Source organism: Ascaphus truei, chromosome 9, assembly GCF_040206685.1.
Source record: "Ascaphus truei isolate aAscTru1 chromosome 9, aAscTru1.hap1, whole genome shotgun sequence".
Taxonomy (NCBI): domain Eukaryota; kingdom Metazoa; phylum Chordata; class Amphibia; order Anura; family Ascaphidae; genus Ascaphus; species Ascaphus truei.
The window spans coordinates 54,753,925-54,768,059 of record NC_134491.1 but is presented as its reverse complement, the minus strand read 5'-3'; the positions used below and the strand labels follow the sequence as shown (position 1 = coordinate 54,768,059).

The following is a 14,135-nucleotide window of genomic DNA, read 5'->3' as shown; positions in this document are numbered from 1 at the left end:
ATCATTTCACTTCATGACCATAAAAACAAAGAAGGTACAAAATCATAAAAATAATATTTTCTTGTTTATTATATATTGAGATAACATTTGACATTATGAAACCACATTTAACAGTAAATAATACAGGGTAATAATCACTGTTTACACAACAGTGACATATTTTGACACCTCCCCCAAGCTTAGACAGTATTTACAGGATATTTTGCTTAATGAGCTTGAATATATTACACAGCGCATACAGTTACCTTGGACTCAGTTTTGCTTGCAATTTCTTGGTTAGTTATCATATCAACATTTAAAGCCCCTGTTGCTATAAAGAGACAGCACTTCTCAAGTACACGTTCTTAAAAGATAACAGCTTATACGTTATAAAGTGTGTTAGTAGAATATAATTTGACTACACTTCCAATTAATAAGCAGTATATGTGTATATAATTACAATCATAACCAATGCGTATTTTAATCCTTTTTGACCCCTCTTCTGGCAAACAGATAAAACCTTTTGTTGTCTGAAAGGGCTACAAACATTATTCGACAATACTTGCACCACCTTCTGCTACAGAACCGTTTAATTTACCATCCGTACAATGTGTATGAGAATAACAGGTTCACCCTCACACATCTTCCAATGATACTGTATGTTTCAGAGTTGTGCATAAATATGCACTGTGATTGGAGGTCCCATACTCAATTTCTGATACTGAATGCCCAGTAATATTGTTTGATTACTTAAAGTAGAGACAAGGAAAAACAGCTCTGTTTTATAGTAGCCGTATAATTCTTATATAAACTGGCTTTGTTTTGCTTTATGGCTAATAACAGTCATTTGATTTTCACATTATTAATGAATTATGCCTTATTATGTTAGAAACTTGCCAGCAGACAGAGGATTAGAAAAAAAAACATTTCTAAAAGCATATTGTAGTATGCATTTCAATATTCTGTTCTTATGCACTTGCAGTATTCATATACTGTAGCCATAATAGCCTTATCTAACTTATTTCACATTAGAAATATAATATTTATTTTGCTACATTCATGAAATTAAAAATAATCTGGTCTTTTTCTTTCATGGTTAAATATTTGGAGCGAGCAAATATACATCACAACCACATTAAACATCATTTTTTTTTCATTTGGTGCACAATCTTTTCATGGACTAACATGAGAGTTATTCACAAGTGCAGGGCTTTTGAAATATGTTTCAAGTTTAAAAAAAAATATTTTATCTATGACATCTAATTTTGGTTCAGTAAAAGGTATCACAGCCTACAATAAATCTACACTTTGGTAAAAACTATAAATGTAAAAAAGAAAAAACAAATCACTTGGGTTAATTGTCATTAAGTGATGCCATCATTTCAGCTGCATAGTTAGTTAACTTTAATTTTGACACTTCAGAAAATATCCAATGCAATATTCTGCTTTTAAATCACATTCTATGAATAATATATAGAACAGCTTTTTGTATTCCTTGATTCTAAACATGTTTATATTGTTCCCATTTATTTTGAACTTGCTATTTAGATGCTTTGGTAGAACTTTCTCCCGAGTCACCTTTTTCCAACTGAATGAGCTTGGTCCTCTCTGATGATGTCACTATGGTTTCTACAACGGAGGTTTCCACTCTTCCTTCTTCCATTGGTCTACTTAGCTTGGAAGTTTCTTCTGCATTTTTTCCCACCTGCATGTCCTTCTCAACATCAATTGATTTTTCTTTAGAAGAAAACCCTAGTTTTGGAAATTTAAACCATGACAGCTTTTCCTTGGTCTTTGGAGAATCTTTTTCGGGTTTTGAAACTTGCTGAGTTTGTTCTCCTTGAACGGGTTCATTGCTGTCCACCTCATCTACTGTAGAAGTAAATGCAACATTAGGGAGCCAGAACTTATATTTGCTTGGGGATTTGTGACTTGCAGTTTGTTCTTTTTCTATTACACTTTTCTCCTCCGGCTCAGCGATTGCAGCTGGCTCACTGTTTTTAGATATTTCACGCATTACTACATCCTTTGTCTGAAGAGTGAAAACAGTGTCCGCAGGTTGGCTGGAAGACACCATTTCAACAGTAAACGTCTTAAGTTTTGGTACAGTGACATTAGATGACATTATTTCAAGTGTGGATTTATTTAACTCACTTTCGACAGAATGAGTACTTGATGTGCTGATTTGATTGGATGCCGCCAATTCTTGCTCTTCATTTTCCTGTGCATCAGATGGAAACTGCCTCTCTGAATTTTGGGTTTCTATATTACTGTGTGCCTCTGGCAGCTTGACCTTAAAGAGTGAAAATCCAAATTTAGGCGTTTCTGATCTGGTAATCTCATATTCTTTTACAATTTCAGTTGAATAACTGGACAACATCATATTTCCAGCCAATGTTCTGCTTGTTTCGAGTGTATCAGATGTCACCTCAGTTTCATACGCACTTTTAGTCTTCTGTGTTTTTTCACAACTGCTGTCTGAATATAAATCATCAGTTTTATCACTACTGCCAGGTTTTACAAATGTCTTTGTAGTTTCAGCAGGAGATGGCACACTAAATCTAAGATAATTTATTTGAGAAATGCTGACTGTCTGTGAATCCCCATCTTCATCCATTTTGTTTAAAGAGCTAGTTTCTACAAGTGGCACTTCCAAATCCTTGACATTTGCAATGACTTTGCCATCTTTTTCAACTGAACCTTTGTTTTCAGCCCAAACCTGAGCTATGAAATGGGGACGTCCAGCGTCAATTGCAAGAGGGACAGATGCGATTGCTATCTGAGGGTCTTCTTGGATTTGTCTATCCTTGTTGAAGCTAATTGGTCCACCAGCTAGATCCTCCATGTAGTCACACCGTTCAGTGTTCAGCTCCTGAGATTTCAATTCAAATGTTCTTTGCACTCTCCCGTTCTTTACTTCTTTGTTAACCCCTTCAGCTCTATCTGTAGATATATCTTTAAAAGGATGTATGCTGGTAATCACCGATTTTTTAACATCTAATTTAGGTAAACTGGGATCAGATTTATCTTGAATGTGGAATCCAAGTGAATCATCCATTGTTTCTACTCCTGTGATGTCTGGGGCAGATTGATTAGCTGTACAACTTATAGCCACCGTTTTCAACTTGTCTTTATTCGTTAAGTCATATTCGTGAAGGGTAAAACCAACTTCTTCATGGCCAACAGAAATATTGAAAGTCTCTTTTTCATCTTGTTGAGCAGAAAATGCCAAAACGGGCATCTTTACTTTTGGGAAGGATAATTTAAATCCAGCTCTCATTGGTTTGATTTGATTTTCAACCACTTCATCTTTATCATCAGATAAAGTAACGTTGTTTGCTTCATCAGACACAAGGGTAACTCCCTCAATATTGTCTATACTTGCACTTATGTCTGATCCTTTAACTTTAATAGCTGTAGTTTGAAACATTTTCATTGTCATCTGTTGATCTTTATTCCCTGTCTCTCTTGTTTCTGACACTGCCAAGGAGTTAAGAGTACTGTCATCTATGGAAGGAAGGACAATTTCTAAATCTTGCCGTTTCAGATCAGAATTTTCCATTGTAACTGAAGATTGAACTTGGTACATTTCTTCATTAGCAATAATATTAGTAGTTTCGAGATCTGTGTTTGCAAATTTGCTGTTCGCACTGCGTTTCTCATCTTCAACATGATCAACTGACTGACTTGTTTTCCCCTTTCTTCCAGGGAGATGAATAGAGGGCAGTTTGAAGCTTGACCATTTGAATGAACTTTCATGTGTTTCAGGCTCACATACATCAACTGCTTCCACCAAAGTTTCAGACCCAATATCTCCTACTGAACTTCCTCCTGTAATATTGGCAGCTTCTGTAAATCCTGCTGACTTTGTAAAGGACATGTATAAGTTATCCTTTGCTACGTCTTCATCTGTACCTACCTCCTTAGGGACCATAACAGAAATCAATGGCATTTTGAAATATGGAAACTGAATCTTGATTTTGTCTTCGGAGTTAGTGACATTAATTGCTTCAGACATGACTATTGTTGGTACATCACCTAAATCACTTTCTTTGTGTCCATGGACCTCCCTCCCACCTAATACATCAAGAGAGGGAAAATTAATATCACTCTGTACCTGAAGTTCCCTAACTTTTTTTTCATCAACTTGACCAGACATATTATCTTGAGGAACTATAAGAGCGAGTTTGTCTGCACTGATATTAGTATTAACCACTGAGTCGCTGATGGAAGGTTTGGAAAACTCCAGTTTAGGCATGTGAAACCTACTAAATAGACCTGTATTTCCTTTTTCAGTGGTAGGTCCAGGCCCCTTTCCCCCCATAACAACGTTTAATTCACTGATATCAGTCTTTTGTTGATTTTCAGAGGTAGAGAAATCCTCTTGTTCTTGAGTTTCCTTTTCAAAATCTGTGACCGAGGTTTTTATTACATCTTTTATTGAAAAATCAGTATCACTATCATGACTTGTTTTCTCTTTCTTGCCCCTAAAACTAAGTGAAGAAAGGTTAAAGGATGGCAGTTTGAATGGGCTTTTAGGTTTTTCTTCAGATGACTGCCTTGTGGTTTTCTCAGTCTTTAACACTGGTCTCGTAATCTCAACTTTGGTATCATCTTTCAGTGGTGAAATATCCCCAGAATGAATGATGTCAACCTTTTTGTCAGGTTTGCTAAATATTGGCATTTGTATTTTCCAACCTGAAGATTCTGTTCCTTCCTCTAAAATTGCAGCTTTACCTTCTGCTGCTGGGGGTTCCATAGTCATTTCAGAACTTCCTTCAAACTTTTCAAATGTATTATCTTTCATATCTTCATCTGCAATATAAATGCTTTCTTCAATGACTGTAACACCAAACATTGGCATCGAGAAGTCAGGAAAACTGATTCTAGAGAAATCAGACTGTTTAAGAATAATATCACCAGGAGACTTTAAGGGAAATGATGCATTCTGAGATTGTCTCCGGATTTCTGGGACAGTTACATTTTTTATTTCCAACACTTTTTCTTGTTCCACTTGAACAGGTACCAAATTTTGAGGACGGTCAATATTATTTCTTTCTTTACTATCATCGGTGTCAACTTGCGAATCTATAAGTGAAAGCTTAGAAGACTCAAGGAAAGGCAGCATGGCTTCTGAAGGTTTGGATTCCATAATAAGAACACCGATCTTATTTTTGTCAGTAGTTGTTTCAGTGTTGGGATCTCTTACAAGTTTCTCACGTTCAAATGCCAATGAAGAATAATAATTTTGTTCCATTCCTTCCTCCAAAGCTCTATCTTCAACATCTACCACTGGACCTTTCACTGTCATTTCGGCAGCTCCTGCACTTCCTTCTGCCATTGTAAAAGGAAGATCTAATGTATATGCTTCAATGTCTTCATCTGCAATATAAATTCTTTCTTCAAGAACTGTAACACCAAACTGTGGCATTGAAGAGTTAGGGAAACTGATTATTCCAGTTGTCCCAGGAACAGAGACATTTACATCAGCTCTCACATCAATAGATGGGGTTTTGATGTCAGGTTCTGCTACTGATTGAACTTCCTCAACTCTATCTTCAACTCTTTTATGGGTCATATCCAAAGAAAGAACAGTACTATCCTTTATTGAATGGTCTTTAATGTCCAGCTCTGATTCGGAAACAGGAGGTTTAGTAAAGTCCCACTTAGATATCTTGAACTCTGGATGTTCTTGCTCCATACAGACTATATTTGCCGTCTCTCTTTCAGCTTTAGTTCTGGCCATCAAATTACTGGAATCACAAACATAACCGTCCAATTCAATTTCGGAAGAAGATAAATCATACTCTAACTCGGGAAAAGTTATGTCTAGCTCACTACTTTTTCCTGAAGTGATTGTTTTGTAAAGCTTTGTAATTTTTGACATATACTTTCTTATTTTACTCTTTGTTTCCTCAATTTCTTCTGCAGGTGTCTCCTTATCAATATCTATTGCAGCCGTTTTTATTTTCGCTTCTGCAACTTTCATCTCTTGGTCTGCTTCCAGGGCTTGGACAGCAACAAGCTGATCGTCCTCACTAACATTGTCTACAAGTAGGCTTGTTGTCTCTCTTTTGCTACTTAGACTAAAGGAGGGCAGATTAATGGTTTGCAAAGTGAATGCACTTTGTAGCTGCGCAGGCTCCCTTTTTTCATCTGACTCCATAAAGACACTGTCAGTCTTAAACTCCATTCCCTCAACCTTGGTCTCAATGTCATCTTTCGGTAGTGCAATATCCTCAGAATAAACAATGTCAGCTTTTTCATCAGATTTTCTAAATATTGGCATTTTTAGTGTTGGCATTTGTATTTCCCAGCTTGAAGATTCTTTTTCGTCTTTTACAGTTGCAACTTTAGCATCCATTGCTGGATATTCTACTGTAAATTCAGCAGCTTCCACATGTCTTCCTGACTTTGTTAAAGTAACATCCAATTTACCCTTTTCACTTTCTTCAATTGAATCATCATCTATACATACAGTGGCTCCAAGACCAATCTTTTGCATTTGCAAGTGGGGGAAATCAATTTTGCTTTTTGTCTTACAAATCGTTACATCCTTTTTGTCTACAGTGAACTCAGCTGGCACAACTCTTTCCATTGTCTCCAAAACTTTTACCTCAGTTGTCACATCAAGGGATGAAATTTTAATGTCAGGGTCGTCTACAGATTGAACTTTCTCAACTTTATCTGTATCTCTATGAACTGTCATACCATCTTGAGGAAGATCAATAAAATATTTTTCTAGACTGTCTATAATGTCCACTTCTGATTCATTAATAGAATGTTTGGTAAAGGCTGCTTTTGATATCTTGAACTCTGGATCTTCTTCTTTCATACAGATTATAGCTGTCTCCTCGTTTGTGATTAGTTTTGCAATGTCAGTTTTGGGCATCCTATCTTTGGAATAAACAAGGACACCTTCACTTTTCATTTCAGAGGAAGGTAAATCATCCTCAACTTGTGGTGCAATTATATCTTGTCCCTGGCTTTTTACAGTAGTGATTGTCTTTTCCACCTTTGTAATCTGTTTCCTTTGCATTTTTATTTTGCTCTTTGTTTGCTCAATTTCTTCTGCAGATTTCTCCTTATCAAAATCTATGACAGCGTATTTTAATTCCACGTCTCCAACTTTGATCTCTTGGTCTGCTTCAAAGGCTTTGACTGCAACAAGCTGATAATCCTCACTTACTTTGTTTACAAGTAGGCTTGTTGTCTCTCTTTTGCTTCTTAGACTAAAAGAGGGCAGTTTCATGGTTTTCTGTGTGGATGCCCTTTCTAGCTGTTCAGGCTCCCTATTTCCTTCTGGCTCCATTATGAAACTCTCAGTCTTCAACTCCATTCGCTCAACCTTCGTCTCAATATCATCTTTGGGAAGTGCAATATCCTCAGGATAAGCAATATCAGTCTTTTTATCAGATATTCTAAACATTGGCATTTTTAGTCGTGGCATTTGCATTTCCCAACCTAAAGATTCTTTTTCTTTTTTTACAGTTTCAACTTTAGCTTCCATTGCTGGACTTTCTACTGTTACGTCTTCCCCGTGGCTTTTTACTGTAGTGATTGTCTTTTCCACCTTTGTAATAATTTTCCTATGCTTTTTTATATTGCTCTCTGTTTGCTCAATTTGTTCTGCAGGCTTTTCCTTACCAATATCTATTGCAGCAGTTTTTAACTCCATTTCTCCAACTTTGATCTCTTGGTCTGCTTCAAGGGCTTGGACTATAAAAAGCTGATCGTCCTCACTTACTTTATCTACAAGTAGGCTTGTTGTCTCTCTTTTGCTCCTTACGGTACAGGAGGGTAGATTAATGGTTTGAATTGTGAATGCACTTTCTTTCTGCCCAGACTCCCTTTTTTCTTCTGCCTCCATTATGACACTCTCAGTCTTCAACTTGATTCCCTCAACTTTGATCTCAATGTCATCTTTCAGTAGTGCAATATCCTCAGGATAAACAATGTCAGCCTTCTTATCAGATTTTCTAAACGTTGGTATTGTTCCTCTTTCCATTTGTATTTCCCAGCCTGAAGATTCTTTTTCTTGTTCTACAGTTTCAACTTTAGCATCCAATGCTGGAATTTCTACTGTCAATTCAGCAGCTTCCACACTTCTTTCTGACTTGGTTAAAGTAACATCCAATTGACCTTTTTCAGTTTTCTCAATTGAATCATCATCTGTAGATACAGTGGCTCCAAACCCAATCTTTGGCATTTGAAAGTGGGGGAAATGAATCTTGCTTTTTGTCTCACAAACAGTTACATCACTTTTGTCTACAGTGAACTCAGTTGGCACAACTCTTTCCATTGTCTTCACAACCTTTACCTCGGTTCTCACATCAAGAGATGATATTTTGATGTCGGAATCGGCTACAGATTGAATTTTGTCAACTTCATCTGTATCTCTATGAACTGTCATATCATCTTGAGGAAGATCAATAATATATTTTTCTAGACTGTATTCAATGTCCACTTCTGTTTCAGTAAAAGAAGGTTTGGTAAAGGCTGCTTTTGATATCTTGAACTCTGGACCTTCTTCCTTCATACAGATTATAGCTGTTTTCTCTTTTGTTGTTATTTTTTCAATTTCAGTTTTGGGCATCATATCTTTGGAATCACCAAAGTCACCTTCACCTTTAACATCAGAGGAAGGTAAATCATCCTCAACTTGTGGTGCAATTATGTCTTCCCCATGGCTTTTTACGGTTGTGATTGTCTTTTCCACCTTTGTAATCTTTTTCCTATGCTTTTTTGTTTTGCTCCCTGTTTGCTCAATTTCTTCTGCAGCTTTTTCCTTATCAATATCTATTGCAGCAGTTTTTAAGTCCACTTCTCCAAATTTGATCTCTTGATCTGCTCCAAGGGCTTGGACTGGAAAAAGCTGATCATCCTCACTTACTTTGTCTATAAGTGGGCTTGTTGTCTCTCTTTTGCTTCTTACAGTACAGGAGGGTAGATTAATAGTTTGAATTGTGAATGCACTTTCTTGCTGTCCAGACTCCATTTTTTCTTCTGCCTCCATTATGACACTTTCAGTCTTCAACTTGATATCCTCAACCTTGATCTCAATGTCATCTTTCCGTAGTGCAATATCCTCAGGATAAACAATGTCAGCCTTTTTATCAGATTTTCTAAACCTTGGCATTGTTCCTCTTTCAATTTGTATTTCCCAACCTGAAGATTCTTTTTCTTGCTCCACAGTTTCAACTTTCATTGCTGGACTATCTACTGTCAATTCTGCAGCTTCCACACTTCTTTTTGACTTGGTTAAAGTAACATCCAATCTACCCTTTTCAGTTTTCTCAATTGAATCATCATCTGTAGATACAGTGGCTCCAAACCCAATCTTTGGTATTTGAAAGTGGGGGAAATGAATCTTACTTTTTGTCTTAGAAACCGTTACATCGCTTTTGTCTACAGTGAACTCAGTTGGCACAACTCTTTCCATTGTCTTCACAACCTTTACCTCGGTTCTCACATCAAGAGATGATATTTTGATGTCGGAATCGGCTACAGATTGAATTTTGTCAACTTCATCTGTATCTCTATGAACTGTCATATCATCTTGAGGAAGATCAATAATATATTTTTCTAGACTGTATTCAATGTCCACTTCTGTTTCAGTAAAAGAAGGTTTGGTAAAGGCTGCTTTTGATATCTTGAACTCTGGACCTTCTTCCTTCATACAGATTATAGCTGTTTTCTCTTTTGTTGTTATTTTTTCAATTTCAGTTTTGGGCATCATATCTTTGGAATCACCAAAGTCACCTTCACTTTTAACATCAGAGGAAGGTAAATCATCCTCAACTTGTGGTGCAATTATGTCTTCCCCATGGCTTTTTACGGTTGTGATTGTCTTTTCCACCTTTGTAATCTTTTTCCTATGCTTTTTTGTTTTGCTCCCTGTTTGCTCAATTTCTTCTGCAGCTTTTTCCTTATCAATATCTATTGCAGCAGTTTTTAAGTCCACTTCTCCAAATTTGATCTCTTGATCTGCTCCAAGGGCTTGGACTGGAAAAAGCTGATCATCCTCACTTACTTTGTCTATAAGTGGGCTTGTTGTCTCTCTTTTGCTTCTTACAGTACAGGAGGGTAGATTAATAGTTTGAATTGTGAATGCACTTTCTTGCTGCCCAGACTGCATTTTTTCTTCTGCCTCCATTATGACACTTTCAGTCTTCAACTTGATATCCTCAACCTTGATCTCAATGTCATCTTTCCGTAGTGCAATATCCTCAGGATAAACAATGTCAGCCTTTTTATCAGATTTTCTAAACCTTGGCATTGTTCCTCTTTCAATTTGTATTTCCCAACCTGAAGATTCTTTTTCTTGCTCCACAGTTTCAACTTTCATTGCTGGACTATCTACTGTCAATTCTGCAGCTTCCACACTTCTTTTTGACTTGGTTAAAGTAACATCCAATCTACCCTTTTCAGTTTTCTCAATTGAATCATCATCTGTAGATACAGTGGCTCCAAACCCAATCTTTGGCATTTGAAAGTGGGGGAAATGAATCTTACTTTTTGTCTTAGAAACCGTTACATCGCTTTTGTCTACAGTGAACTCAGTTGGCACAACTCTTTCCATTGTCTTCACAACCTTTACCTCGGTTGTCACCTCAAGAGATGAAATTTTGATGTCGGAATCGGCTACAGATTGAATTTTGTCAACTTCATCTGTATCTCTATGAATTGTCATATCATCTTGAGGAAGATCAATAATATATTTTTCTAGACTATATTCAATGTCCACTTCTGATTCAGTAACAGAAGGTTTGGTAAAGGCTGCTTTTGATATTGTGAACTCTGGACTTTCTTCCTTCATACAGATTATAGCTGTTTTCTCTTTTGTGATTATTTTTGCAATTTCAGTTTTGGGCATCATATCTTTGGAATCACCAAAGTCACCTTCACTTTTAACATCAGAGGAAGGTAAATCATCCTCAACTTGTGGTGCAATTATGTCTTCCCCATGGCTTTTTACGGTTGTGATTGTCTTTTCCACCTTTGTAATCTTTTTCCTATACTTTTTTGTTTTGCTCCCTGTTTGCTCAATTTCTTCTGCAGCTTTTTCCTTATCAATATCTATTGCAGCAGTTTTTAATTCCACTTCTCCAACTTTGATCTCTTGGTCTGCTTCAAGGGCTTGGACTGCAAAAAGCTGATCATCCTCACTTACTTTGTCTACAAGTAGGCTTGTTGTCTCTCTTTTGCTTCTTACAGTACAGGAGGGTAGATTAATGGTTTGAATTATGAAAGCACTTTCTTGCTGCCCATTCTCCCTTTTTTCTTCTGCCTCCATTATGACACTTTCAGTCTTCAACTTGATACCCTCAACCTTGATCTCAATGTCATCTTTCCGTAGTGCAATATCCTCAGGATAAACAATGTCAGCCTTTTTATCAGATTTTCTAAACGTTGGCATTGTTCCTCTTTGCATTTGTATTTCCCAGCCTGAAGATTCTTTTTCTTGCTCCACAGTTTCAACTTTAGCATCAATTGCTGGACTTTCTACTGTCAATTCTGCAGCTTCCACACTTCTTATTGACTTGGTTAAAGTAACATCCAATTTACCCTTTTCAGTTTTCTCAATTGAATCATCATCTGTAGATACAGTGGCTCCAAACCCAATCTTTGGCATTTGAAAGTGGGGGAAATGAATCTTACTTTTTGTCTCACAAACCGTTACATCGCTTTTGTCTACAGTGAACTCAGTTGGCACAACTCTTTCCATTGTCTTCACAACCTTAACCTCGGTTGTCACATCAAGAGATGAAATTTTGATGTCGGAATCGGCTACAGATTGAATTTTGTCAACTTCATCTGTATCTCTATGAATTGTCATATCATCTTGAGGAAGATCAATAATATATTTTTCTAGACTATATTCAATGTCCACTTCTGATTCAGTAACAGAAGGTTTGGTAAAGGCTGCTTTTGATATTGTGAACTTTGGACTTTCTTCCTTCATACAGATTATAGCTGTTTTCTCTTTTGTGATTATTTTTGCAATTTCAGTTTTGGGCATCATATCTTTGGAATCACCAAGGTCACCTTCACTTTTAACATCAGAGGAAGGTAAATCATCCTCAACTTGTGGTGCAATTATATCTTCACCATGGCTTTTAACTGTTGAGATTGTCTTTTCCACCTTTGTAATCTTTTTCCTATGCTTTTTTATTTTGCTCTTTGTTTGCTCAATTTCTTCTGCAGCTTTTCCCTTGTCAATATCTATTGCAGCAGTTTTTAATTCCACTTCTCCAACTTTGGTCTCTTGATCTGCTCCAAGGGCTTGGACTGGAAAAAGCTGCTCATTATCACTTACTTTGTCTACAAGTAGACTTGTTGTCTCTCTTTTGCTTCTTACAGTACAGGAGGGTAGATTAATGGTTTGAATTGTGAATGCACTTTCTTGCTGCCCAGACTCCCTTTTTTCTTCTGCCTCCATTATGACACTTTCAGTCTTCAACTTGATACCCTCAACCTTGATCTCAATGTCATCTTTCCCTAGTGCAATATCCTCAGGATAAACAATGTCAGCCTTTTTATCAGATTTTCTAAACGTTGGCATTGTTCCTCTTTCAATTTGTATTTCCCAGCCTGAAGATTCTTTTTCTTGCTCCACAGTTTCAACTTTCATTGCTGGACTATCTACTGTCAATTCTGAAGCTTCCACACTTCTTTTTGACTTGGTTAAAGTAACATCCAAATGACCTTTTTCAGTTTTCTCAATTGAATCATCATCTGTAGATACAGTGGCTCCAAACCCAATCTTTGGCATTTGAAAGTGGGGGAAATGAATCTTACTTTTTGTCTTAGAAACCGTTACATCGCTTTTGTCTACAGTGAACTCAGTTGGCACAACTCTTTCCATTGTCTTCACAACCTTTACCTCGGTTGTCACCTCAAGAGATGAAATTTTGATGTCGGAATCGGCTACAGATTGAATTTTGTCAACTTCATCTGTATCTCTATGAATTGTCATATCATCTTGAGGAAGATCAATAATATATTTTTCTAGACTATATTCAATGTCCACTTCTGATTCAGTAACAGAAGGTTTGGTAAAGGCTGCTTTTGATATTGTGAACTCTGGACTTTCTTCCTTCATACAGATTATAGCTGTTTTCTCTTTTGTGATTATTTTTGCAATTTCAGTTTTGGGCATCATATCTTTGGAATCACCAAAGTCACCTTCACTTTTAACATCAGAGGAAGGTAAATCATCCTCAACTTGTGGTGCAATTATGTCTTCCCCATGGCTTTTTACGGTTGTGATTGTCTTTTCCACCTTTGTAATCTTTTTCCTATACTTTTTTGTTTTGCTCCCTGTTTGCTCAATTTCTTCTGCAGCTTTTTCCTTATCAATATCTATTGCAGCAGTTTTTAATTCCACTTCTCCAACTTTGATCTCTTGGTCTGCTTCAAGGGCTTGGACTGCAAAAAGCTGATCATCCTCACTTACTTTGTCTACAAGTAGGCTTGTTGTCTCTCTTTTGCTTCTTACAGTACAGGAGGGTAGATTAATGGTTTGAATTATGAAAGCACTTTCTTGCTGCCCAGACTCCCTTTTTTCTTCTGCCTCCATTATGACACTTTCAGTCTTCAACTTGATACCCTCAACCTTGATCTCAATGTCATCTTTCCGTAGTGCAATATCCTCAGGATAAACAATGTCAGCCTTTTTATCAGATTTTCTAAACGTTGGCATTGTTCCTCTTTGCATTTGTATTTCCCAGCCTGAAGATTCTTTTTCTTGCTCCACAGTTTCAACTTTAGCATCAATTGCTGGACTTTCTACTGTCAATTCTACAGCTTCCACACTTCTTTTTGACTTGGTTAAAGTAACATCCAATTTACCCTTTTCAGTTTTCTCAATTGAATCATCATCTGTAGATACAGTGGCTCCAAACCCAATCTTTGGCATTTGAAAGTGGGGGAAATGAATCTTGCTTTTTGTCTCACAAACCGTTACATCGCTTTTGTCTACAGTGAACTCAGTTGGCACAACTCTTTCCATTGTCTTCACAACCTTAACCTCGGTTGTCACATCAAGAGATGAAATTTTGATGTCGGAATCGGCTACAGATTGAATTTTGTCAACTTCATCTGTATCTCTATGAATTGTCATATCATCTTGAGGAAGATCAATAATATATTTT

General features: G+C 36.8%; 1 protein-coding gene and 1 long non-coding RNA gene across 8 annotated transcripts in view; one reads left to right on the top strand and one right to left on the bottom strand.

Moving 5' to 3' along the window:
* Positions 1 to 14,135, top strand: part of LOC142503048 (uncharacterized) — a 129,433-nt gene that overhangs the window by 6,362 nt on the left and 108,936 nt on the right. For all 4 annotated transcript variants that reach the window (XR_012803927.1, XR_012803928.1, XR_012803929.1 and 1 more), the window contains exon 2: positions 1 to 34. This exon is cut by the window's left edge. This is a non-coding gene — a long non-coding RNA (uncharacterized LOC142503048). The remainder of the gene's footprint in view (positions 35 to 14,135) is intronic.
* AHNAK2 (AHNAK nucleoprotein 2) overlaps positions 46 to 14,135 on the bottom strand; it is a 76,564-nt gene continuing 62,474 nt past the window's right edge. For all 4 annotated transcript variants that reach the window (XM_075614922.1, XM_075614925.1, XM_075614923.1 and 1 more), the window contains one exon: positions 46 to 14,135. This exon is cut by the window's right edge and continues 27,827 nt beyond it. In XM_075614922.1, coding sequence (XP_075471037.1) covers positions 1,520 to 14,135 — 12,616 coding nt within the window. In that variant the 3' untranslated portion in view covers positions 46 to 1,519.